This window comes from Dermacentor andersoni, chromosome 4, assembly GCF_023375885.2.
Source record: "Dermacentor andersoni chromosome 4, qqDerAnde1_hic_scaffold, whole genome shotgun sequence".
Lineage (NCBI taxonomy): Eukaryota > Metazoa > Arthropoda > Arachnida > Ixodida > Ixodidae > Dermacentor > Dermacentor andersoni.
In genome coordinates, this window is record NC_092817.1 from 54,715,512 (window position 1) to 54,743,371 (window position 27,860).

The 27,860-nt window shown below is 47.1% G+C and overlaps 2 protein-coding genes across 10 annotated transcripts in view; one reads left to right on the plus strand and one right to left on the minus strand.

Moving 5' to 3' along the window:
- LOC126537170 (glutamate receptor 1-like) overlaps nt 1-27,860 on the minus strand; it is a 212,027-nt gene that overhangs the window by 145,612 nt on the left and 38,555 nt on the right. The gene's annotated exons all lie outside the window — the stretch shown is intronic.
- Nucleotides 1-27,860, plus strand: part of LOC126537186 (uncharacterized) — a 456,401-nt gene that overhangs the window by 106,187 nt on the left and 322,354 nt on the right. For 4 of the 6 annotated variants that reach the window (XR_011893846.1, XR_008613656.1, XR_008613657.1 and 1 more), the window contains exon 2: nt 22,314-22,383. Coding sequence is in view for 1 of the 6 variants with exons in the window: in XM_055073791.2 (XP_054929766.1) it covers nt 22,314-22,383 (70 nt within the window). In the remaining 5 variants the exon portion in view is untranslated. Of the gene's footprint in view, nt 1-22,313; nt 22,384-25,584; nt 25,741-27,860 lie in introns of those variants that run through there. The other 2 variants (XR_011893845.1, XM_055073787.2) reach the window with 1 other exon arrangement.

Consider the following 27,860-nt stretch of genomic DNA (forward strand, 5'->3'; position numbering starts at 1 on the left):
GTGTGGCCAAAATTCTTTGAAGCGTATGGCTGAAGTACGCCAAAAAAAGGTAGCTCAACTTCGCGCTAAATCTCTCTAGTGTGTTTTAAATAACGTGGGCGCTTTGGAACCCTGTGTAAGTATATCATTTACCTAGATGTTCCATGTGTGCCCAATATTTGTGCAGGTCATGGATAAACAGTGAATTTATGAACAGGGAATAAGATCTTGTTTATTTATTTATTTATTTATTTATTTTTACTGCAATCCTCACTGCGAATTTTGGAGGGTGTGTTATACAACAAAACTGTTTACAATATTTGAAAGAATAGAATACATAAATACAAATCACTGCATAAGAAAAAAAATGAAAAAAGAACACGATTTGACGACCTTAGTTTTGTAACAAAAGACAGCATTTGGTTGAAGAACTGCATAATTAGTTGGACTGCTCTAGTCGTTAACAACTCTGGGAGAGAAGGAGCACTTGAAGCAACTGACGTTTGTGCGAAATGAAGTCACTGTTAAATATATGCTTGGTCTGAACTCTGGTGTCATATCCGAATGACAAAGAAATTACATTCGGTGTATCGGTGCTGTAGCGTCCATTAATTAGCTGTTAAAGAAATAGGAGTGAAAGACTGATTCCTCTGGGACCAGGTAGGTAAACTAGCCTTGGCGAAAACAACTGTTATTGAACAAATGCCAAAATTCTATATATATATAGATCGGACAGTCTTCCTTCTTTGTGTATTTTCTCTATTATGGGAATATCAGTTTTTTTGTAAAATTCTCGCGTATTATAGAAGCATAGTCTAATAAGAGTAAAAAAACAGATTTTTAGGCTATCAACCGAACCGTAGAGGCTGATAATTTTAAAGCTCTTCGGACAAAGAACAGCCCCCTGTTTGAGTTTGCTGTAACGTGGTTAATGTGCTTTGACTATTGAAGGTTGTTATTTATCCAACGTCCTAAGTATTTAAGGTGAGTTGTTACAGCAAGAAGCCGATTATTTCCACAACAGCAGAATTTTAAAGGTTTTCGTTTCAGAGTAATAGTAACAAAATCAGTGTACTCAAAATTTATTTCCAGTTCCCAATACCGACATCATTCAATAATCTTCTGGGATTCCCGAGTCAGCATTTAATTTTAACTGAGATATTTGTTACTAGATCGTTAATGAACATAGGAACTAAAAATGGCCCAAGCACGAATACCTGTGTGATACCAGAGTCTACTGGAAGTCTTTCAGAAGAGTGGTGTTTGCAAACAACATATTGCTGCCAGTTTCTTGAAAACCAGGTTGAAAACTGCCAGTCTGAAAACCAGGTTATCATCTTTGTATATCGAGTGTTTAATTTAATTTATGAAGTGTATATATATGGGAGACCTTGTCAAATGGTTTGCCGAATATCATAAAAACTGCATCACTTTCTTTACCATTTGTAATTTCTAGTGCAAAATAATGAACGCTTTCAATTATCTGAGCAGACGTAGAAGAAACCTTTTATAAATCCTTGATGGTACATTACTAATATATTTACGTAACGGGTGCTGACAGCCTAAACTTTGCACTAAATTTAAGATTGTAAGCCCGTAGCCAGCTATACGGCACGATTCAAAAGAACACGAATTATCTTGACTTCCTAGCATGAAGAGGCACTTATATATTGAGCAACCATTCTTCTCGTTTTTGACGTTCGTGATAAGTGCAACAGATTTGTGAAATGCGCTTCGCCGCATTGTTCTTTGGACGGCGATGACAATAACCCAGTCTTTATAAGGTAAAATACTACGGTTCCACCCTTTGTATGCCTGCCTGAAAGCTGCCGTGACGTATTTGTTGATCTGAAAGCCGTGAGAAACGAAACCGACTTGTTCAAATTCGCCTGAACGAGCTCAGTGGCACTCCGATATCTACGCCTTCTTATACAATAGATCTGTATTCACTTGCTTTTTTCTTAAATCTTAACACGAAATTTCTGCCAGTCGGTTTTGGTAAATTATTTACAGCTACGATTGTGAATCACCAGCAATCGAGTGCATTCAGGGATGCCGCCGAAGCCACTGTTTTCAATGTAATTCGCGTCGGTCTTGTAAAAAGAAAGGAATTTTGTGAGCACAAGGTGACGTCTGTGATGACCACTGCGCAGTGAAGCCCAATCACAATGTGAAGGCTACCAATGAGAAGGCAAACGTTGTTTGATTATGGTCTTCTTTTCTGCCCGTTCTCCTTCGACCAGTGCACTGCAATCAACCGGACAATTAACTTGAACAAACTTTGTGTTTTTCGCCTCTTATTTTTCCCCTGTCTTCTAAAGCCACCTTTCTAAAGCCACTACCGCAATATAGCCAATCACATTGTCGGTTGGCTTCACATGTTTGTGACTTACAAAAATCGTGCCCCTCTATTCCTCAGCTTCTTTTGTATAGCATAATATAAGTTAGTGAGGATTGACCTTGGACAACGCGTTGAGAGCACTAAAGAAATCACTAGTAATAGATTTTGGCAATCACGGTTGCTGGAAAACACTGAGCTCCGCAGATGCCAATGATTCTGCGCATTCTGTTCGAAGAGAAAGGTTTGCCCCAGGCTTTGGGCAATGACATGCAGTCATTGTGCTGTCTAAACGAAAGCGCCTGTGCAGACCTTCGTAAAGTATGAGTATGAGTCTTCTTGAAGGGGCTCTGTCAGTTGGCGCAAAGCTGCGTGGCATAGTGGATGATTTAGTTCGCAGGCGCGGAATCTCTAAGCAGTGTCAGTGCTCAGGAAAGACTGCTTGCTCGTTCAAGGGCAGCTGCTTCTCCCTAATTCATAACTTCGAACGAGGCAGATTCTATTTTCTTTTGCGGGACCCGGATCTGCTGAGTAATCTTTTAGAAAACTTGATGTCGTCATGAGCCCCGCAGAAGGGATTTAGGCACGTGATGCAAATGCCTTCGGTCAGCTATCACAACACGAATACGCCTACATGTGCCCAAGGATTCATTTGTTTTTGTTTTTTGTAAACTGCAAAAATATTCCCGTCAAAATTTGCTGAAGATAAAATAGCAGAATACGAACTCACATTACCGTCAGCAAAAAAAGAAAAAAAAAGACAAGTTTATGCCAAACCTACAATGATGTTGCTTAGAACGCCCATGTAACTTATTGATTCTCGACTAAACCCTTACTGCAAAGCTAGGTTCAAACTTAGGTCAGCACGTAATCCAATTGTTGCGCTAGGCCTCCAGACGTCTAGTTAGTGATGCCGGCCAAGTTTTAACGGGCAAAACATAACTTCAGCTTGTGGTAAAAACAAGAGCGTTCTCCTATTGCTAGATACTCTACTCTATCTTCTATAAAATTTATTGATGATGCCATAAAGATAGGGAATCCCAATAGTTCAATTACTTTCATTTGTGCTGACAGCGATCTTGCGATTGTGCTGACGTTGCCCATTGGCAGCGATTCTGACCACGCGGCCCTGACACAAGTATCGTCCAATCTGGCGTCAAAGGAAAGACTCAAAGCCGTTACTCTTCAAAGGGGCTACAAAGTTTTTACAGGAAGAAAAATAAAAGTTAACCTAGTCTACCTCTTTGACCTAAAAAACCGGTGGAACTGCTCTTCGCGACTCGGTCATTTCGCTTTGTGCGAAACGTGAAAAGCTTTTTAAGCGTGGACATTCGTCATGTGTTTTATCATTTTTTTATAGCTTCAGCCAGATCATTCCGCGATTAGAAGAAGGACTTCGGGACATTGTCGATGGTCGCAAGTCAGTTTCGGTTTTCTCGTTTTGTTTGGTAGCTTTACTAGTGCCGTTTGTAGAAGGGTGCGAGTAGCTTTCATATACGGAGTGTGTTGACAGCTACCTGATAACGCTCACTGCTCCTTTCCCCATCAACGCTTTCGTTTTCCCGCCTCCTTCAAATGGAACACATCCACTTAATGGAGCGAGACTGTTCATCTTTCTCAAAGTCGTCGCTTTCGAGGCGCGTGTGACGTCCTTGTTAAACCACTTATGTGTGTCTTGTATATAGGTGGGCACATGTATAGGAGTGCACGTTTTCTGTTGTTTTTGAACCGTGTGCCATATTTTGTACCTTCTAGCTCTCTTGCGCTGTAAGAAGGTGCGTTTTGTTGCGATGTACAATTATGATTTTCGAGCAGGCTTTTCTTATATTTTACCGTTTTTTTCTTAGTTTTCGTTACCGAACTTTTCTTTACTGCTTAAAGAAGTTGTTCAAAGTATCCGTTCCAGCAGCCACACCAGATGTAACAGATGCTCAAGATTTTCTTACAATGATGACTTGCGTTTCTTACCGTCTTTCACCTTTATAGGGAGCTTGTATTTCATATTTCACCTGTGTAACCATGTATTTTGTTTGTAAGTGTAGAGCCTAAAAAGAAAAAGAAAAACGTATTCTTGCTACCTTCGAGTCGCACTACGTTGATATTCTACGTCTGCCTTGGCGCTTTCCAGTCACCATGTCTGAGGTAACTTTAACAACCAAATTTGTTTGCTGCGAATCGCTAACACATTCGCGTGCAGAAATGAGAATTTACTCTGGTTTTGTCGTGATTCGCTTGTATGTATTAACCAATGTTTTTTCAGCTCATCGTAGTTTGTTGACAGGTTAAGAGAAAGTACTGGTATCTTTCATCTTGACGGTGCTCATAAAACTCGATAATGACGAAGACGACAGGAACACATACGACAGTGCTTGTCGTCTTCGTCTTTAGCGCGTTTTATGAACACTGCCAAGATCAACCCACTCACCCATATCAAGGGATCGTTATCTTTCATCCTGCCAGGCATTTTCCCCTGGAAAGCTGTGCCATGGGTTAGATCGTGCTCAGAAAGTAGTGGCTTCAATTTGGCAAACTTTTTAGAGCGAAGTTCATTGGCTGACATAAAAATCGAGAAGACACTAGCGCATGCTTTTCACTCTGTGTGCATACGAACAATGACAGGCGATTTTTGCACTGACGCGAGCGAAATTGCTTACAACGAACGCTTTTAGCGGAGAACTTACGGCAGCAAACCGTATCAGCATCTAAATAAATCTAGCGGTTAGGCTGATCAATTCTGCATCCAAATTATAATTTTTGTGCTTTGATACTCGTAACATGCACTGAGATTTGGTGGAGCTGCAAATCGGTGAGGCTCGGGAAGCGTCGCTGCGGGATTGCGTGGCCTGTATGGTCTGTCACAGAATCAAGTTCAGCGTCAATCGGCAATGCCACCATGAACCGCCAGATCGCTAATTATGGGAAGGTTTGATGATGCATTCTAACCAACTCATGCAATGCCATGGCCCTGAGCTTCTTAAATGAACGCGTAACCACGTGCTGTTTAGCGTTGCAGTCTTGCGTTTCGCCTCCTTAGTACGGTATCAAGAAAGTGCAAATCTTCCTCGAGGCAAGCCTTGTTTGCACATTTTTTTCTTACAAGTCCACAACTCTTAGTCCGTCTTTTTCAAACCTCTTATACAATTCCATCCCTGGTTTACAGTCACAATTTTTCCTGCTGCAATGCGTGTCATGGCAATAATTTGTTTTCCATCTGTTCTTTTCCTTGGTCCTCTTGTTCGCACTATAACTTATACTCCAGCCGGTTGGTTATAATTTTTATATTTGTTTCCTCACATGAAAATGGGAGCATCGTCACGGTGCTCCTCTTTCTTCTGTATTCTTTAAGTTCTCGGTAGAAGTGCATAACTTTATTATCTTGCTTACATTACATATTGTTTTATTCTTTTAAGATTAAAACCAGGCAGTTATAGAAACGAGCAGCGTTCGCTCATCCTTTAGCACCAATCTTGATTGTTTACTCTTTTCTCGTTCAAAGACACCCTGCGGCGCAGTTTCAGCGGCGCAGAAAGACAGAAAGCTTCACGAAAACGAAAAGAAAACAACAACAAATACGCACACACAAGCAAGACGAAAAAATGGAAGCAATGGAATGGCGCCAGACAATACAACGCCGAGAGATGCGGCCGTCCGGCGCCGCGTCCGTTTTCATTCGTTCAAGGGGGCAGAAATAATCGGCAGCAGCGAAGCCGCCGGATTCGCGAGAAGCACATTTTCGTGGACACGCACTGACACACACACACGCACGCACACACACACACACAGACCGAGTCCGGTCGAGCCCCCACAACGTATGTAGCTGCGCTCGCCTGCGTGGTAAGAAGCGGCTGCCGAATCGGGCCGCGCCCCACGAAGAAACGGCACATTCCCAAAGCTCGCTGCCGGCCGATACGGCCGGACCTTCCATCCTCCCCTCCCCCTTTTTGTGTTTCCATCCCCAAATACACCTCAGCTTCTTGTCGCTGCTGCGGCGGGGAGGGGTTGGTGCTCACACTTCCGCTCGGTTGTTGTTGTCTTTCGCGCACACGCCCGCCGGCTTCAACCCCCTCCCCCCCTCCCATTCCCGCCCCTCCCACCGGTCTATCCCTCCTGGTCGTTTAGCTGGGTGGCAGAGACGGCTCGGCAGGCCTAGTAGCACCCTCCTTCTTCTTTCGGGCACTTTAAGCGCGGGCGCGAGAGAGCCTGGGCCTGGCTCTAGCGCATCGATTTTTCCATTGAGCAAGATCAAAAAGATGCAGCGGAAGGACAACTAAAAAGTATATAGAGGCAGTTGGTACCGAAAGGCGTGTAGTAGGAGCAGCAGGAGGAGAAGCCGGCAAATGACAGAGCAATAGAAAACCGAATATAACGACCATAAAATGCAGGAGAGATATGACTTTCGTTCTACGAGAGCGCGACGCTTCGGCATCGGGCGCAAACAGCAGCAGAAGCGACCACGCCGGTGGTGTAGTTCGCGCAGCAGCGATAGAGACGGGGGTCTTATCGTTGTCCCTCGCTGGCGCCGCGCTTTGTCCGGCGCCTCCGCAGTGTTCTGTGAGGCCGTCGAGCGGCGTGCTCGCCACAAACTTCTAACCGTCCCGAAGCCCTCCGGAATGCTGCATTCTCCCGCGGAAGTGAAATAGCGGGAGGATTTCAATGTTTGAAGAGGCAGGCAGTGGCTGGTGCAGGTTGTGTAGCTTTTGTTCGATCTTTTGTTTTGGCTTAGTCGCTTCATCACGGGCTTTTATTTGCGGGCCAAGGACGACATTTCATTTTGAAACTGCGGCTCTGTATAGGCTAATGTGGGCGAAACTGAATGTCCTTCTATTTTCGCATCAAACAGGACCAATAAGATGCTACAATAGGTTATAACTTTATTTGAGGGCTGGAGTGAGAGTAAATGTCTAGTGTGCTATGGCTATGTTCGGCAGCAGGCCTGCGATATCTATTGCAGCGAACGAAAGTATTGCCCACAAATCAAATAGTAGAGCAACAAAACAGAGTTAAGTGGACGGCACACCGCACACAAAGTTGAAAGGATGGCGTGGGAGTCGCTGGCAGTGTGATTCGCTAGTGATTCACTGACGCTGGTGTGGATTCGTGTTGTCGCTTTTCGTTAGACGTAAAGAAGTTCAATGAAAGATGCAAACAAACAACGCCCACGAAATATTCAGTAAGGTTGACGTTTCGCCTACCACAAGCGAGCCTTGTTCATACTGAGATTAAAATTGGACGAAACAGTCGCGTATACGTCGTTAACTTTACCAAATCCTTTGTCACCAGTTCTTGTCTTCATATTTCATCGTGCTCTACCCTGACTCGGCGACATTATGTCATACTTTCGATTTCAAAAAGAACTTTAAAACAGTATTTCTTTTATTTTAATACTTCAATATTTTAAATGAGTGTAACCACGTGTGAGCACGCAGCTTGGGTGCAACTATGGAATGAAGCTGCAGAGAGGTGGGCGTCTGTAATTAGTTTATGTACCGCCTCAGAATTGTTGTTCGGGTGAAAACGGAAATAAGCTCATAAAATTGTCATTGTGCATTTATAGGCAGTAGGCCATTGAGACATCTCTCGAAGGGATTCGCGTAAAATATTTTTTGTTCAGGCTTGCTTGTGTTTACAAGCAAAAGCGGCACCAGGAGCTAGAAATAGAACGCGACGGGAATTCGAAAATACTTCTTTTTCCTCTTCTTCCTTTTTCTTCTTCCCGTGAGTGCAGACACGCAGGCGAATCGTTTTTCGTGTGCCGTGACCAAACTTTGTCGGCTGCACTTCGGCCCCAGCGAAGACATCTCTTCGTTTTCTCTCTCTCTCTCTCTCTTTCCCTTTATACTTCTGCCAGGCTAGGCATTCGTTTCCTCCTTACAAAAAAAGTAAAAGAAACGAGGAGAAATTGGTGGAGGAGACACCCAAATCATTCAGACGCGGATTCGAAAAAAAAAAAAAAGAAGCTATCTCCATCTTCGCCTTTGCGAGGGTCTTTCCATTTAGCATTTTCGGCAGGTACGTGTGCCTTTGTGCGCTGTCTTGAGAGCTATAGCGAAAAGTTAGGTGAGGAGGGGTTGAAAAAGGAGGGAAAGGTAAATAAATAGGCCCAAGTAGCTTTTCTGTATCGACGCGTGGGCTGCTTTCTCTCTCTAGTTCCCTCTATCTATCTCATGCATTTCTGATGTTTCTTTCGCTTCCCCCCTAACATTTCGCTGTATCGAAGAAAGGTCCACTTATCGTTCGTTTTCGTGAGGCCAAAGAATACATCGCTTGCCGTGGGCTTCTGCGTAGCGTCCCGAAACACCTTCGTCGCTTTTCGAGCGAGCGTTAACATAGTAGCAGATAGAAGAAAAGAGAGATTGCGAAAGCAAGAATGAAAGTATACACCAAAGAGAATGAAAGCGGTGATGTGAGAAGCATTTGTAGCGAGCTGGGCCCTAATTTTCCATTTCTTTCCAAATTGCACTCTCTCACCTTCCTTCATCACATTTCGTGCCTTACGAATTCCCCAATGCCTTCTTTCTTTTTCTTCGGTTCCTACAGCAAAGTTGATTGGCTGGCCATTTCAAATTTCTTTGCCGAGTTTCGTTCGGAATGACTGCGTGATTTTCTGCCCGGCCGCTTCGGGTCACTGCGTTGCCCTCTCGAAACGTGCTGTCGTCGTACTTCGTTCTTGGTTTATTTGTCAAATGCTTTTTCTTTTTGCTACATTTTACCCGTGATTCTCATCGCTTTTCATCGAAAGTAAGTCAGGCGCACGCTCGAATCCTGGCAAGGTATGCAGAGGTTCGTAGGCGTACAAACGATCAGTCGTCACCGCCAGCACGTCGTCGTGCATTGCCGCCTATTACTTCTCATTTTGGAGAGCATGCATATTTGTGCTTTGGTTTCCTTTATGTCTTTCATAAAACCAAAACAACAAAAGGAAGTCAAGAGATAACCAGTTCATGCCATTCCTTTTTTTTTTTCTCGATTTCTGTCTGAAAGTGGCCATCTAGCGCGCTCCTTTTCCGATTTCCGGAACACGCCCGTTTGTTCCTAAAGCTAGCGGTACCGACAGCGAATGTCGAGGCAGAAAACACAATCTTCGACGCGTAAGGATACGCAGCGAGTGCAGTCGGGGACGCGGACGAAAATTAAAGGAAAGAAAGAACCGAAAAGCAACTCACGTGGAAGAAACTGCGACCAACCAACACTAGCGGCGCACCGGAACACACCTCCGTCCTACGGAACCTTTCGCTCCCCTCTCTCCGTTCCGTTTCCGCCACCCAAGCCCCCTACCTGCTTTTTCCCGCCTTTCTCCTCCTATACCCCCCCCCCCCCCCCTTTTCACCTTTGTCTCGAGTTTCTTTTCTTCAACTCTATTTCCTCCGACGAGACTTCCTTTTGTCTCCGCAAGTTCGATCAAGTTCCATCCTTCTGCGCCAGACGGCAGTTCCTCGAGGCAAGGCAAGAATGAAAACGAAAGTAAGAGTAACCCATGCACTACAGGAAACTCTGGAGTGCGGAGTCGTGAAGAGAACTTGGTGCGTAGGATGCCTCAGTTATTTACTCTTCTTTCTACCGCCACACCTTCCGCCCCCCAACCCGGCCCCCTGACCCCTATTTCTTTACTTATTTTTTTTTTCACCGCAACTTCGACATAGTTGTTTTTTCTTTTGCCCTTGTTCCACTCGGAGCGGGCGAGAGCGCTAGACGAGCGGGTGTGTTGTAAAATTGCGCGCGCAGCTTTCTCCGTTGTTCGCGGGTTCCCGCCGGCAGAACCGCATTTCGCTCGCACATTGGCTCGAGCGAGCGCGAGCGTGCTTTTTACACTTCCAAGTACGCACTCGCCTGACTTTTATTTGGGGGGTGGTCGAGTTTCCCTTTTCGTTCGATCCTTTCTCGCTCTGATCGTGGCTCTCTCTGACTTTCTCCTCCTCTTACTTCAGTTCCTCGGTAGCTGCCCGTCTCTTACTCTGTACCTCAGTTTGCCTGTTCGCCATCACACTGCAAGGACCGTTCGCGTAAGACGAACCCTGGAGAACATGTCCTAACGTTCCTTTTCTTTCACTGGCGCAACTAGTTTCGGCATCTGCTCCTAGTTTTCTTTCTTTCTTTCTTTCTTTCTTCCTTTCTTTCTTTCTTTCTTTCTTTCTTACGTCTTCTCCTTATTACGTTTCCTTATTCATTTCCAAGTCCTACCTCTTTTCCTTCCAAATATTCTCCTACGACTTCTCTTTTGTTCTCCACGCATGCTTTGCTTGCTTGGTCGATTCTCATTTTCGTCCTCTTCCCCTCCTGCTGTCGTATCCCTACATTCGTCCTGTCCTTCACGCAGCATTCGGTCGCGTGTCGGCACGAAAGCCGTGGAAGGTGCTCTGAGGGGGGAGGAGGATGGGAAGAGGTGGAGGAGAGTCAGGAAGTATATGCGCGTGGTATTGCGTCGCCAGCCTTGCTTTAGTTCCCTGAGAAGACAGTTGCGCGATCTGCCTCAGGCGAGAAGACAAAGGAACTCGGTCGTCTCAGCCGTCGTCGCGCGAGGAAATGGCGTCTGACGTGCCGCCTTTGTTTCGAAGCCGCTGCCGCTGTCGACGTCTCGGCTTCTCTGCGCCGTCGCTTACTCGCGCCACAGCCGCCTGTATATACCCCCAGGGGAAAACGTAGCCGCTTTCTTCCGAGTCTTTTCTTTCTTTGATACGTGTCGATGCGAAGGGAAAGGGTTTGCTGTGGTGACGGCGCTGAAGGGTGGGTGTGTAAAAGGGAAGGACGTGGATGCCTTCTTAGGGTGCTGGTTCTTCGTGGAGACCCAGAAAGAAGCAACGTGACATGCCCACTGAGGATCTTTCATTCGGCTGCCGCTGATTCTATTCCTTTCTTCCTTTGTGCGTGCGAGTGTGTGTGTGTGCAGAAATTTGCTCGGTCCTCGCTTTCTGAATGCGTGCTAATGAAAGCCGCGCTGCTTTAGTCCGTCGGCTAGTTGTCTGGACTGAGCAGAGCGGAAAGTGATTTGCGGTCTCTAATTGCCTGAGGGTTTCCCCCTTTGCTGGGAACGCGTGCCATTTCCGTTCCTTTATCGGCATAAGCAGCGGAAATGTTTTCATCGTTCGGTTTAGAAAAGACTGCGCCTGCGTCGGCACCGCACTAGCGCACATATACCCCACATACGGCGCATTAGTGAAGCTGAAAAAATTGTTATTCGGGCAGTAGTTCAATTTAAACTGAGAGCACATTGTTGTTGCAGGAATAGTAGTACAATATTGATGATTGCATACTTCCCTTTGCTTGTGAAAGTTGAAGGACAAGCAAGCAAAAGCCATAGAATGTTCAACGAGTGAGTGGTAAACTCGTGTAACGGACATCAGGCAGTGCTTCCTTGGCTGAAATAACATCGCTACAGCATATAAAGATTGTGTAGCAAATGTTGAGTGAGGGAGCGATTAAACTCTTAAAAAAACTAAATGAACAAATTAATAAAGTAAAAAATAATTTATAGGAAAATATATTTGCGCATAGCGTCGCGGCAACTCTTGAGAGAAGCCACAGCTGAGAGGCAAGCACCCTTCCATTCATTTGCGCGCATCTCAAATGCGGCAATCAAGAGGACGTTAGAATTAGCTTACTAAAAGTGGCATGTACCTCGCTTTTAGTGTTCGGGGAAAGAGAAGTGAAGGGAGATGGGGGCAAATGATAATCACGTGTGATCCAGGCTTTAGATGCAACAGCAACGGCGACTGGTAATTTTGTTCTTGTGACTTGTTCATACAATCACAAATGTAAGTACCACCTCTAAAGTGAATTACTGGCGTAGTTTAGCCCCTCTTTAAGGGGGCGTTTACAAAGGCTTACTCGTTCCGCATCGGAATGGGGGATACGCCCATGTGCGACTCTTGAGAACTGCAGAAACGATTGAACACTCGTTATGTCTGTTTACTCGGTAGGACGTCGAGCGTGAAGCTCGATGGACAGCATCGAACAGCCTGGATAGAGCATTTACGGAAATGAAGATCCATGGAACATGGCGGTACGCATCGATGGCACAGAAAGCCACGAAAGTGTTATAACAGCATCTCAAGTCGAAAGGTCTTGACGACCGTTTGGAGACTCGTTGCGAACTTTCACATGTGCGCGAAAGTGTGCTTTCTCTCCCTCGTCTCTCTCTTTTCATCCTTATATTCTCTTCTCCCAGTGCAGGGTAACAAACCGGACGTGCATCTGCTTTACCTCCCTGCCTCTGCCCTCTCCTATTTCTGTCTTTAGGGTCACTGATTAAATGTACGATAGGTGCAATGCCGTTTTGTGCATTTTAACAAATTTATAACAGTCGCCTTTGTGCTTCTCTGATTATGATTCACGGCCTGCGCAACATGAAACAATATCATCCTATCCTTAAAACGGTCATTTGCAATGCGGAAAAGAAAGAAAAGGAAGCAAACGGATAATAATACATTCATGCATACATTATTCATGGCAAGCTGTTGCCCCTGCCACCTTCATTCAAGACTCCAGCCTGCTGCCACATAACACGTCGGCTGATACAGAATGTGGTATAGAATTCTTTACTTCATCGCCACGTGCCGTCTCTTCTCCCTCTTGGAGGCTCCAGAGTTATGCGAAATTGAAAGTGAGAGCCGTGCACTTCTTACGACACGGGCAAGAGAGAGCAAATAGAGCATCGCGAAAAAATAAAAGCAACACTCAGCCGTTCGCTTCGCAATGCGGCGCCGACCGAATGACCGGCGCGCGTGAGATTGCTTCGCCGTCCCAGGAAGCGGCGGGCACGGCCGGACATCGAGCGGTAGTGGCGCCAGCTTTTATGAGAGTAACGCCACACACAGTCACAACCCTGCATTCACGAGCCGCCGAAAGCCCTTGCTCCAATACCGTTCCAGTCGGCCAGTCCACGGACGCCTGGCGTCCGGTTCAACAATGAAGAAGAGGCGCGAGAAACCAACCCCGAGTCGCACGGAAGACAAGCCGCAGACTTTAAGCGCGGCGGCGCCAACCAGGCTACGATGGCGGCCAAAGGGGCTGGATGACAGAAGAACACCCCTTGGGTCTTGCAGCGCATCGCAGCGCTGTACGAGCGCCTGCTGCTGCGCGTGCACCAGCCAGCTCTGTAGCTGTACTCACAGACCTCACGGAGGAGGTTAAGAAGGGAAATGGGGGCTGTCCCTGCTGTTTCTCAGGGCACAGCGGGAGCTCGTAAATCCTCGGGTCGTAAACTCGGATCTCCGACGTCGGCCCAACGACACGGGAACGTCCACAGATGGGGCTCTTTGCCTTATCTTGGGTCTTGGTCGCGGCATCGCGAACCCCCGTTGTCCGCGCAGCTTTGAATGAAAGCTTACAGCGCGGGCGCCTTAACGTCGTGCAAGGAGCGAAACCTCATTTGCGCGACTGCGGTGGCCACCCTTTTTATTCTTTTCTCTAGACTTCTAGCTTTCATTCGTTGAGGTGGGGGCTGTGGAGTCACGTGAGAACATTTAACTCTATCCAACTGTTTCGATTCACATGTCTTCGAGAAATCTAGAGACAGCGCCAGCAAGAACAGTGGCATAAGAAATTAGACACGTGGCTAAGCCCGCGCCCGCGATCACTCCGAGTTATACGATGCGAGACTGCCTACAGAGACGTCTCTACGTAGTTGTGAACATCGTATTTGGGAAAGGACTACCCACAATTGGAGAAGAATCGCGCGCATGCTTGCATTCTGGCATTTGTTTGTCGGAGTTTGCGCCATCAGCTCGGAGAAGTTGCATCTATTGACAAGTTTAAGTGTCACGGCTCGCAACCTTTCTTGAGGTATTTTTCCATGCAGATCTTTATCCTTGTACACAGAACTATATTATTACAGCAAGTGCATACTGGACTGGTTCCCTCTCCCTTAGTAGCGATTCGCTACTAAGGGAGAGGGAAGTTTCTTGCCTGCCTACCAACCATTGCACTGAGAGTGCCACCGTAGTCAGTAACAGGTGACGCGAGGAGTGTAGGCGTCCTAATTCGATGTTGCACAAGATGTAGTTTATGTGCATTTCGATGTAGCTTGACGTTTGCTGTCTGTCCCGTGTGTGGTACGTACACAGATACTCAGCACGAACGCTAGTGCAAGTGTGTGCACACCTCTCATGCCAGAAGGCAGAACGTTGCCTTGAACCAGCCGCAGAGCTTACTCTGTTTACTCGGCTTCGTCGTTCTTGTAGCCAACTCGCGACGTGTCTCTGGATACCTTCGAACCTTTAAAGCGCGCGCCACGCATGCGCCGTCGATACTGTAACAGCGCGACGATGGCGGCGCCAACGGCGCGAACGCACCTCAAAAGTCTATATAATTGCTAGTGCAACAGAAGCTCATTCCTTCGGTTACCAATATTCTTCTTGCCCTTTGTCTTGCATAAATTTAACACACGTTCGCGTCACACCCGCGACAATAAAGGTGCCACTAGCAGGGTAACAAAGTGAGCGGCAAAGAGGAAAGAGAAAAGGAGAAAGCAGGAATGCTAACTAGGAAAGCGTCTGGTCGGCTACCCTACACTGGAGGAGGGAGAAGAAGCAAATTGAAAGATGAGAGAGAGAGAGAGAGAGAGAGAGGAAAGATGATACGAATTCGAGCACATGGGCAGATGGCACCACGCAGTCAAAGGAGTTCCCGCAGGCCAGTCCCCCTCACGAAACGTAAAAGTACCTTGACTATCTTGTGAGGGTGTTTGAGTAGCGCCTGAACGGACAGTAGCTGAGCGTCCAGTCGTCGTAATGCGTTGAAGATTGTTTATTTTTTTGTGTGATTGAAATCGAACACAGTGGCACACGAAATACTCTCTTAACTGCCTCAGACATCGCACGCAGCCCTGTCAGTTATTCAAGTTAATGTGGTGTAACCACAAACGACACACAAACGATGCCTGACGTCGATGAAGTCTGGCTGAAAGTCTGTGCTGCAGCGAAGGGTTTAGTTTATGCAGTCTGAGGCGCGTTATATTTGGGGTGTCTTGTCTGTATAATCAATTTCGCTGGTGATTGAGCTGTACGTCAAGGTCGTAACAGGACGATGACGAAATGTTCTTTTGTGTGAGACGCTTCTTTTTAGATCTTCTGGCTTTTCGGAAAAGTTTCTCGTTTTCCGGGGTCATCGCTTTCTCGAGGGCAGTGTGGATCAGGAGCCAGCTTCGCGCACTCCCGACTTAGTATTACCTCCATCGACGTCCTCAAGGAAGCGGAACAGCCGTAAGGATGACACCGCTAGTGACAGCACTGAGCTGTATATGGCAGTCAGTGAGGACAGCGGCAACGATTTCATGCTTGCGGTGAAGCGCAAGGTGAAGAGGAGGATCCTCGGTGCTTCTTCGCCACCAATTGCGTGAACCATAAAGGCCACTAATGGTTCTCCACGGACCAATATGCCCTTTGTTCCCATTGCTCCCAATTATCATTTTGGCAAGACTAGAGGCTCTCATATCGAATGAGATAAAAGACATGAGACTCAACCCATGAAAGAAAAATTTTGCCATAGACGTCGAGCACTGGGTCACACTGGCTGCTCTGCGAAATGCTACGGATCTCGGCGACATCAAGGTCCGCACTTACATCCCACAGGACAGCAGCATCAAAACGGGTGTCGTATATGATGTCGACGTGTTCATTCCCAATGGTGATCTTCTGGTCCTGGTCAAGTCAGTTACCGAAGCCACGAACATGGTGGAGACTTAACGCATCTGCAGTTCCCGTTGCATAAAAGCGGTTTTCAAACGTGACTCCATCCAATCGCACGTGAAGGTCGAATATTCCCATCATGCCATTGGACCATTACAAGACCTCTTCAATACCGCAGATGTATGAGTGGGCCACGTGAGCGGCATTTGTAAAACAAAGTGCCCGCCCACGTTGCGCGATCCCCATCCGGTAGAATGTTGTCAAGAGACTACTCTGAAATATCCAAACTGACTTGGGTGTCATGATGCTTCATCGGAGTATTGTCCATGGACGAAGAAAAATTGAAGCACCTTGAGAGAAATGGAACGCGACGGCTCGTCCCGCAAAGAAGCTTTCACATTTGTTTGAAGATGTCGTCCTCGGCGGCGGTGGGCATCAACGAAGCATGCCACTATCCTGCAGCCTCGGCAGTCTTTAAGCAAGTAGATTTGATCAACACAAGCTTCAAGACGCATTTACGGCGACACCTGACCCCTGAATTCTGGGGAGACCTTAATGCTCATCACCCGTTCGAGGACGCCTCAGGGAAAGTTCCAGGGGAAGGACTTCGTTGGTTCATCCTGCTTCCAAACACGGACTGTGTGCTCTGAACAATGGCAGCCCGAGTTATTTTCGAGAATCGACTTATAGCGGCTGCTCGGACTTGGATTTTGTGCCAGAGTACCAGTTCAAAAACACAATGGCTCCTAGACATAGAAACTCACGGCAGTGACCGCATCTTTAGCTATGACTACAAAAGGCCTGGATGGCTCATTCTTTCCAGTGACCTGAAGGCAGATAGAAGCGCAATTACACCGGCTTTACGTGGAGGACGGGTGTGGTGATAGACTGGTAGTCTTATTCTGGTAGCCTTATTAAAGAGATAATCGTGCTGGTAATGCAAGTTTCTACGCGTTCGTTTACGATTTTTACACGAAGCGCAGAATTCGACTTACAGTTGGAAAGGATTCAGGCTATTCGCCGAAGAGCCGAAGGACGACAAAGGGCACAAAATTTATTTATGACCTCAAGGAAGACAGGCGCACATAGAAGAAAAGCCAGCGTCAGATATCCAAACTGCAGGACTAACGGTGGAAGAGCTTTTGCGCATTGCTGGACCCTCGAAAGCGGTTATCTGTTTTGTGGAGAAGTCTGCGCGGTCTTAGCGTACTTCCACAACAACGTCGCCCCTTCACAGCGCTAGATCTGCATCAGAAGTGTTGAGAGATTGATGTGAGCTGGTGATTTTTCTGCGAAAGTCGCCGGTGAGGTCGTTCTTCGTAGTGACCTGCCACTAAACGACGTTCCTTCTGCAAGAGCTGAAAGTATGGACGTGCCATTCTCCTTGGAAGAACTACAAGCCACCTTGGCTGCATGAAGGTGCTCATCATCGCGAGGTCCCGACGGCATATCTTACGCCGTCTTACGTCGCGTGGGTTTGAGAGCACAACGCTGTGTTGTGGATGTCGCCAACCTATGTTTGCACGATGGAATGCAATGCAAGTGCAATGCAAGTACAACCACCTGGTGCCTTTACTGAAGCCTGGGAAATCTTCCTTGGACAACAAGCGTCTACTGCACAATATCAGTTGTCCATTGAATGAAATGCCGTAGGCACACATTGGCCCTCAAATAAATGCCATCACTAAGCGCTCTTAATATGACATCTCCAGTCATGTTTACGAAAGTACCATGATATCAAGGTGGCATATTTCTTAAGCCAAGTGCAAAACTGAATCCGTGCCACATCCGATGTCCAATTACAAACGTCTACTGAGCGATATCAGTTGTCCGTTGAGTTAAATGCCGTATGCACACATTGGCTTTCGGATAAATGTCATCAGTAAGCGCTTTTAACATGACATCTACAGTCACTGTCGAGGAAGGTACCATGATGTCAAGGTTTCAGGTTTTTTAAGCCAAGCGCAATACGTAATACGTGCCACATCCTATGTCCAATGGCATACGTCGTCGACCTAGGTGGACAGCTGAATAGGTTGTCGATGAATTCAGTTAGGTTTAGATTAAAAAGCGTTGGGCTCAGTATTCCGCTCTGAGGGATTCCGTGGCTTCTGTAATGCGTGCATAGCTGGGATACAAGTAATAATTAAATGAAGACTACCACAAGGCGATTCGCTAGCTACCTACCTAGCTAGCTAACTAGCTAGCTGTCTGTCTGTCTGTCTGTCTGTCTGTCTGTCTGTCTGTCTGTCTGTCTGTCTGTCTGTCTGTCTGTCTGTCTGTCTGTCTGTCTGTCTGTCTGTCTGTCTGTCTGTCTGTCTGTCTGTCTGTCTGTCTGTCTGTCTGTCTGTCTGTCTGTCTGTCTGTCTGTCTGTCTGTCTGTCTGTCTGTCTGTCTGTCTGTCTGTCTGTCTGTCTGTCTGTCTGTCTGTCTGTCTGTCTGTCTGTCTGTCTGTCTGTCTGTCTGTCTGTCTGTCTGTCTGTCTGTCTGTCTGTCTGTCTGTCTGTCTGTCTGTCTGTCTGTCTGTCTGTCTGTCTGTCTGTCTGTCTGTCTGTCTGTCTGTCTGTCTGTCTGTCTGTCTGTCTGTCTGTCTGTCTGTCTGTCTGTCTGTCTGTCTGTCTGTCTGTCTGTCTGTCTGTCTGTCTGTCTGTCTGTCTGTCTGTCTGTCTGTCTGTCTGTCTGTCTGTCTGTCTGTCTGTCTGTCTGTCTGTCTGTCTGTCTGTCTGTCTGTCTGTCTGTCTGTCTGTCTGTCTGTCTGTCTGTCTGTCTGTCTGTCTGTCTGTCTGTCTGTCTGTCTGTCTGTCTGTCTGTCTGTCTGTCTGTCTGTCTGTCTGTCTGTCTGTCTGTCTGTCTGTCTGTCTGTCTGTCTGTCTGTCTGTCTGTCTGTCTGTCTGTCTGTCTGTCTGTCTGTCTGTCTGTCTGTCTGTCTGTCTGTCTGTCTGTCTGTCTGTCTGTCTGTCTGTCTGTCTGTCTGTCTGTCTGTCTGTCTGTCTGTCTGTCTGTCTGTCTGTCTGTCTGTCTGTCTGTCTGTCTGTCTGTCTGTCTGTCTGTCTGTCTGTCTGTCTGTCTGTCTGTCTGTCTGTCTGTCTGTCTGTCTGTCTGTCTGTCTGTCTGTCTGTCTGTCTGTCTGTCTGTCTGTCTGTCTGTCTGTCTGTCTGTCTGTCTGTCTGTCTGTCTGTCTGTCTGTCTGTCTGTCTGTCTGTCTGTCTGTCTGTCTGTCTGTCTGTCTGTCTGTCTGTCTGTCTGTCTGTCTGTCTGTCTGTCTGTCTGTCTGTCTGTCTGTCTGTCTGTCTGTCTGTCTGTCTGTCTGTCTGTCTGTCTGTCTGTCTGTCTGTCTGTCTGTCTGTCTGTCTGTCTGTCTGTCTGTCTGTCTGTCTGTCTGTCTGTCTGTCTGTCTGTCTGTCTGTCTGTCTGTCTGTCTGTCTGTCTGTCTGTCTGTCTGTCTGTCTGTCTGTCTGTCTGTCTGTCTGTCTGTCTGTCTGTCTGTCTGTCTGTCTGTCTGTCTGTCTGTCTGTCTGTCTGTCTGTCTGTCTGTCTGTCTGTCTGTCTGTCTGTCTGTCTGTCTGTCTGTCTGTCTGTCTGTCTGTCTGTCTGTCTGTCTGTCTGTCTGTCTGTCTGTCTGTCTGTCTGTCTGTCTGTCTGTCTGTCTGTCTGTCTGTCTGTCTGTCTGTCTGTCTGTCTGTCTGTCTGTCTGTCTGTCTGTCTGTCTGTCTGTCTGTCTGTCTGTCTGTCTGTCTGTCTGTCTGTCTGTCTGTCTGTCTGTCTGTCTGTCTGTCTGTCTGTCTGTCTGTCTGTCTGTCTGTCTGTCTGTCTGTCTGTCTGTCTGTCTGTCTGTCTGTCTGTCTGTCTGTCTGTCTGTCTGTCTGTCTGTCTGTCTGTCTGTCTGTCTGTCTGTCTGTCTGTCTGTCTGTCTGTCTGTCTGTCTGTCTGTCTGTCTGTCTGTCTGTCTGTCTGTCTGTCTGTCTGTCTGTCTGTCTGTCTGTCTGTCTGTCTGTCTGTCTGTCTGTCTGTCTGTCTGTCTGTCTGTCTGTCTGTCTGTCTGTCTGTCTGTCTGTCTGTCTGTCTGTCTGTCTGTCTGTCTGTCTGTCTGTCTGTCTGTCTGTCTGTCTGTCTGTCTGTCTGTCTGTCTGTCTGTCTGTCTGTCTGTCTGTCTGTCTGTCTGTCTGTCTGTCTGTCTGTCTGTCTGTCTGTCTGTCTGTCTGTCTGTCTGTCTGTCTGTCTGTCTGTCTGTCTGTCTGTCTGTCTGTCTGTCTGTCTGTCTGTCTGTCTGTCTGTCTGTCTGTCTGTCTGTCTGTCTGTCTGTCTGTCTGTCTGTCTGTCTGTCTGTCTGTCTGTCTGTCTGTCTGTCTGTCTGTCTGTCTGTCTGTCTGTCTGTCTGTCTGTCTGTCTGTCTGTCTGTCTGTCTGTCTGTCTGTCTGTCTGTCTGTCTGTCTGTCTGTCTGTCTGTCTACTTTTCCGGATCTTTGTGTTCTTGCCAGTACCGCCCTCGCCCTATTTCTTTGCGACTTCGTCGGGCTTGCCAATGTCACACTCATCAGCCTCCCGACGCTTGTACGCCGAAATTAGCGCGCTCTCTCGTGCTAAAGGAGCAAATATACACAGCTATATAGCTCTGTGTGGTTGTTGCAAGAGCAGGGGATGCGGCGGTTTTTAATTAAGAGGCGGGCTAACCTGTGCGGCAACAAAGGCAAACCACCACTTGCGAAAGAAACGCACACGCGTCGCGCAACTGCAGGCCCCGACGGCGACCACGGCACCAGATAAGGAGCCCGGCGACTGCTGCCTAAGGCTTTCGCGATGCTCTCCTATGCGCGGGGGAGCCGGGAGAACAACGCTTCCCGCGCGCGATTCGGGCAGCACCCGCGCGGGCGTGCCTCTGGATACGGGGAAAAGCGCGAGGCGTGGCGGGCAGGCCCCGGGACTCGGATGTGCCGTGTTTCGCCGCGAGCGCGTTATTAATTCCGGCCGGCTCCCGCTCTCTCGAGCAGGGCGCGTAGAACAAGGGCTCCGGGCGCCGGACAGCGCGAGCTCATAAATAACAGCCGCATTTGCCCCGTTTCTTTCCTCTCCCTTTCTCCCCATCTCTTCACCCTTTTCTGCTTAGTTTTCTCGGTTTTTGTTTTTCAGCCTCCTTCTCGGCTTCCGCGCGTGGCCTCGTTCGAGTGAACAATAATAATAATGAAAGGATGTAGAGCGACCAAAGTCGAGAACAAACGCTGGAAACTCGTCCCGCTCGCAGCGCTCAGGTCTCTTTGTGGGCGCAGGAAACATGCAAAGAAAGAAAGAAAAAGAACACCGCGCTCAAGAGAATTACGCCAAGCGGACAGGCGAGGAAAAGATGATCGCTGTACTACAATCAGCCGTTCCGCTGGAAGCAATCTTGCGGGCTCTCGGCCAAACGCTGGTTACGCGGTTCGCGTGGCACGGTGTAAGGATGTGGCAACTATCGAACGCCGAAGATCAAAGAAACGGGCCCTTGATGCTAGATAATGTGGTAGGTGTGCGTGTAACGACGACGTGCTTTCGTTTGCTGATCTTCCTTTTTCTTCTGATAGCTTCTTATGCTATCATTGCTATTGTGCATTGCTTATGCTATTATGATGGCTTCTTATGTTAATCATGTGATAACATAGGAACACGTGTGGGTGGCATCGGAAAGTCTAGAAGCAATTTGTCAGGCAGTGAAGTTCTGAATACTTGTACTGAAATTGCAAGCAATCTTTTCTTCTTATTTTTTTCAAGTTTTTCATGGTCTCCATCGTCTGCTAGAGTTTCTAAGGGGCCGTTTTTTTTTTCTTATCTTTTTACTGCCGGTCGTGGCTCTCTTGAGACCATTAGTCAGGGAAGCTCCGCAACATTTCAGTACGTATTTAGGCTTCAAATAGCTATGAATTTGACAAAAAAAAAAGTTGCACAAGTCTCGTCTAACGTACCAAGCATGGATAACTAGCTCAGTTGTGGACAACTACCGCGTGATCACTTGTCCTCTTTTTCTCTGTCCCACACCGCTTCCAGAAATACGCTGTCGATAACGGGCGTCACTGCGGTCATTTTGTTCTTTTCTTTCATCTGGAAATAATCTTTTCGCGTTAGCAATATATATACAATCGAAATGCTTTGCTATACAGTATGACATGCGATAGCAAGTGACACCCATGAATATTCAGTTGTTTACGTTTCTTTGTTTTACCAGCGATATCATGTAATTCCTAAATACACATATATAGGACAAACTAGACATGTCTCACGGCTCTTGTTTGTCATATGTGCCTCCAAGATGCGCGCTCACCTGGCGTTTTACCTATGATAGGAGTTTTTAACTAGCTTTTGCACTGGTTTGCTTCCCCTTGTCTAAAGCCTGGTTTTCATGACAGGTGTGACCACGCAAACAAGAAGAAGGACGGACAAACATAATGCCAACCCTACCACTACCGGGAAATGGGGGTAAGCGAAGCTTGTCCTGCGTGCACCTGACCTTCGTCACGGTTAAGTAACCCACAGCTAACAGTGCCGGATTGCTTCGGCTTCCCACTTCCTAAACTCGAGACCTCCTTCTCGTTGCTGTCGGATTGCATAGGCTCGGGCGGCTCTAACGGCTGGATCGACGCTCCGACGGCGAGCCCTTTCACGGGCGAGTTCTCGCCGCCACTGTTAATATAGGCAGGCGGTGATTACTTCTAAATACGCCTCGAAAGTACATGGGATACGTAACAAGCATGTTGAAATGCCTAAGTTCAGCTAGACGTCGTGCTAAACATTGTTAACGCAATAACTATCGCTCGAAACGTTTTTACATTCTCCCGTTGATAGTTCTGAAAACTGTCGTCATAGCTAGCTTTCAGAGGCGCATATATTTAAGAATTGCTCTAATACACGTACAGTCAACCGCCAAACTTATGGAACATGGTATCGGAGAAAAAGCTGAATATCTCCGCAGCCCTAACGCGGCCTGGTATTCACATTCTCAGCCTATACTGGCATATGCGAACAACATTGAGGCGTACGCTTTTTCTGGCTACTCTTACAGGCTGCTCTCTGCGGTGACTCGCCTTCAGGTGCGGGCCAGGCTTCAGCGGGCGGCAACTATGACGGCGTCTTATCTCTCAGAACAAGGCCTCAGTGTGTCTACCGAAAAGCGTGCATGGGTCGGCTTTACGCGTAAACAAATGTCATTATACCCCGTTTGAATCAACGGTCAAGCTGTGTCCTATGTTAAGACGCATCGCTGTCTCGGTGTCATCTTTGTTCGCGGCCTCTCCTGGAGCCCTCACTGCGTCTCTCAGAAGAAGAACTTAAATGCCATTGCTCAGGTTTTCAAATTTCTCTCAAGCAAAGCCTGGGGTACACCAGTCAATCCTATGGCGCAGCTGCGCGAGGTACTGTTCCTGGGACTCCTAAGTTACAGTCTATACCAGTTTTCTCAAATACATAAAAGACCAACATTCACTTTATGGAGAGCCTATAAGGTCAAGCCTCACGCACGTGTTTATGCCTGCCTCGTTGAATCTTAACACCAGCAAGAACTGCCATCGCGAGATACCATATGATCCAGGCACACGTAGCTGTCGACTCTTTCAGAGCGCACGTTCGCAATCTATCAAGGATCCCTGACCATCACTTAGCTTCCCTACCAGCCCAGAGACCTCAAGTTACCTTTTCAAGTGTGATTAGCGCTCATCAAGGCTGCTTAGCATCATCTTATACACCGGCGGCGACGCCTTTATCTCCCCTGCGGTGCCTGCGACAGCCTGAAATGAACTTTGCTGTTCCCGGAGTTATTAAGAAGGCTAATCATCCCTCAGCGGCTCTGAAGCAACTGACGCTTCTAGTACTGCACCAGACATATCATGACCGTGTACATATATATACCGTCCATTCGACCTCACTTACTAGTATAACTGCCACATTCGTTGTTCCAGCTAAGCAGGCTACAGTTAAAATGAAAATGTCACGCATGACTACATCTACGGTGGCTGAACTTTCGACCCTAACTTGCGACTTCGCCTGCCACTATGGCTTTCCCGTCGCGAAACAACTTTACCGTGTCGCATGTAGTTAGGCGTCGCATTTACAAATTCCTATTCAGTCCTGATCGGAATGGTCAACAGTGCGGCATGCAATTTGTGCGAGTGCGATGAGACTCTAGAGTACCTTTAGTGTCACTGCCGAACCTTTGACACTCAACGACGTACTTTACAAGCGAAACTCAATATGCCAGATGATAGAGCGCTCTCAGAAGAAAAGATCCTTGGACCATGGCCTATGAATTCTTGCTTGCAAGAGACCAAAAAAGGACACTGAATTGTACGGACGCTTGTGACAGTGGAAATTCCTGTGCGACTGATTTTGAATGACTGACTATTATTTTTCTTTTCTCTCCTTATCTGTTCTTCTCTTTTCCGCCTCCCCAAGTGTAGGGTAGCCAACCGGGCACGTCCTTGGTTAACCGCCCAACCATTCCCTCTTTGTTTCTCTCTCTCCTCTCTCTCTCTCTGGAAACAAGGCATAACGTAATCTTTCAGTGAATTCCTGTTCACTGGGACCTCGTCGGCAACGACTTTTCTGACAGGGCTGTCCGGTCTTCCCACGAAGACACCCGGACAATTCCAATACCATTGGCGAGTACGGACGCTGCCAGGTTACTTCATCTGTTTGTGCGCAAAAAGCCACAAGCTTTCTTTTGTCCAAGTGTCTTCTATGGCCGATTGCATAAGCCGAACCCTTTGCTACGGCTACAACTGACATCTAGCCTTTCCCGCGGCAAAACAGCCTTGCAGTGCCGCTTTTGGCTACGAGTGGCGTTCACGTACGCTTTTTTGTTTATTGAAATGAATTTTAGGAGAGGTTCGCTCCTTTATGGCGACTCTTACTTATGGCGCATGCTTACTCCTATCGTATGGGAATGGCCGATAGCTCAATGTACGACTCCTGTATATGTAAGAAATCCATGGGGCCCCTATTGTGTATGTCCTCGCTATGATGCACAACGCCTCTCTCTTAGAACAACTTTAAACCGAATGTACGACTCCTGTATATGTAAGAAATCCATGGGGCCCCTATTGTGTATGTCCTCGCTATGATGCACAACGCCTCTCTCTTAGAACAACTTTAAACCGAATGTACTCGACACCGTTCTCCGAGTCAAAGGTACTCGGACTGTCGCTACAGTCGTTACTGGCACAAAAAGTGATTCGTGCACTAGTACATTACTCAGTATACCGGTTCAAGAAACCGCTTATAGTGTCCCTGTGCATCCTCCCACTTACACTCAGTGCTCACGCTTTCCATCTTTTGCTCTTTCTGTTCCACTTTGCCTTACTCTCAGTGAAGGTTAGCAAACGGAACTCCCGTCTGGTTTACCTCCTCGTCTTTTCTATCTTTGCTTTCTCTTTCTCATGCAGACTGCTCGAAAATTCAACATTTTCTCAGATACCATGGTCCATAAACTTTTGGTGTTGACTGTACGTCGGTAGCTCCTGAAGAACGCAGGCTTCGCTCTGCCGCAGGACGTTGTGTAAGCCACGCCGTAATTTATTCGATGAACACAACTACTGCGTCGCTGTGCATCCCGTGGAACGCATCGCAGTCACTGCGCATCCGCGACGAAGAGCGGGCAGATGACGTCACCGCTAGCGAGCGCCACAATCACCGAGACAAATGGCTGCAACGTAAGCCGATCCGTGGTCAGCTGAAAGGTACGCGTAGCGAGGCACGTCGCCCAGGGCCACTGGGTGGTATCAGCGCGTCGCACGTTCGGCGACAGGCAAGTAAACGAGGATGCAAAGGCAGAAATGGAACATGGTGAGTCGGGCAGCTATGGCCGCTCCAGTCTCGTCTGCGTAATTTATCCCGCTGCTGTGTCAGCGTCTCGTGTCTCGGTGACCTGACCGGTAGCCTTCGCTCGATACCCCGCGCTTCGGTGTCCGAGTATGGGCGCGCGATATTAATATCTTATACGAGGGGATATTTATAGACGCCGTCTTATCGAACGGTCTTGTACCGCGGTTTGCATATCCTTCATGCATGAGGCGATAGTGCCCGCGTTTCCAAAAAATGTCTTTCGCGTCACATTAAGGTAATACAGATTGTCTCTTGGTTTACTTGTGCTATGCGGATTTGTCTTCTGTTCCTCTTCATTCCAGGCACTTCAGTTTCTCTGTCATTTTTATCGCGTGTGTAACGAAATGTAAACTCAGGGCCGTTTCTGCATTATTTTATTTCCTCGTCCGAACCGTACGTGCAATTTCCAGTTCCGCTGCGCAGCATTCACGCACATTCAGCAAAATACAGTCATCCAAACGAAGCACGTTTTCTAAGTTACACCGTGGGTCACACACACTCGTAAACGAACGGTATGTGCGACATACATTCATGTATGTTGCACTCAGATGCACGCTTATAAATGGAAGGCCACCACTAAGTTCAGCCAACACGTCCTAGTTAAGCAAGCTTTCGCGATAACATCGATTGTAGGGCAGAAAGAGCAAACAGTGCGTGAAGTCTTATTTCCGAACGAATTCTTGTAGCATTCGGAAAGTTTGTCGCCAAGGCCGTAATACAGCCGAATAAATCTTATCGCTCTTGGGCGACGTATCAATAAAGCGTATTGCGGTCAGGATTATCTACGTTCAGATTTCTTTTTCACATTTAGCAGCGCGTGAAATCACTCCCGTATACATAAACGGGCATTGATCAACCACTTCGGCTCCACCGGGTGCAGTAGCACCAGCGCCGCTGCTCGATTGAAGAAGGAAATGCTTATTAGTAATTCTCATTCGTGATTCCAACGATCAGCAGTTGCTCGTGAAAGAACGCTCTGCTCAAGCGTGTTCGAGTTGATGCTCAGAATACACCGTTACAGTATTTGCGCGCGGGAATCATTATGGAATGCCATTAAACACAGCGCACACTTCAGTCGAAGGGTAGCGCAGAAATACGTTATGCTGTGTCAAGCGGAGGAACAGTTCTAGAATGCAAAGGCCTGCCTTGCAAAAATGTATCTAGTCGTTGCACTGCCGAAGGGACGCCGACATTTTCGCGAGCATAACAGATAAAGCAAATCTCCAGGTGCGGCTAGCTGCAATGCGCGTTTAAGTGATTGATACACGGAGATCAACTGGTAGATCTTGGCGTCGGTTGAATTACAACTCGCATCCTGTATTTTACGTATGGTGGGAAGACTGCAGATCGTACCATTTTCCTTCGGCATCGTAACTTTTTTGGTTGCGGAAATGTCTTTTTTTTTAATTGTTATAAGAATTGACGATAAAGATGGATGAACAAGTCGCTAATATAAAAGATTAGACAGAAAGGTGAGCTGCGATAAGCACGCCTTCCTGCAAAATAAAGTAAAGCACGAAAAGTTTACCCAAGCCATACAACAATAATGTTTTATACTTTACGTTCTCTTATGTTTTCTTTTAAGCGTGAAAATGAAAAGAGGTTCTCTAATAAATGGTATTTAAGACAGGCACGCCAAGTGTTGCTCAACGTACTCTACAGTTATTCACTTAACCCTTTCAGACGCTGTCTACACAATTTTGTATAGTAAGATAGTGCGTCAACAGCAAAAGCACTGATGAAAGTAATGATGTTGAAAATGTGTCGCACACATTCTGAAACACCTATTATTAGAACTATGCTGCAATTTTGAATAACTTGCAGAATGTTTTTGCAAAGTGAATGGGAAAGTGGACGGTTGGGAGTTTTTACTCAGTATCAGTACGTCGTATGTAGCGGGTTCATTTCTTTCACTGTTTTTCACAATGTCATGTACGAGGCATAATTTTCAAGTGGCTCGATAAGTGCTTTTCAAGATTTTGAAAACACGAAATAGTTTATGTTCTCATATTTGATGTTTCTGTAGTGAGTTTTCGCACGGAGTTCACATTCTGTAAACCAGACAAAACTCAATAAACAAT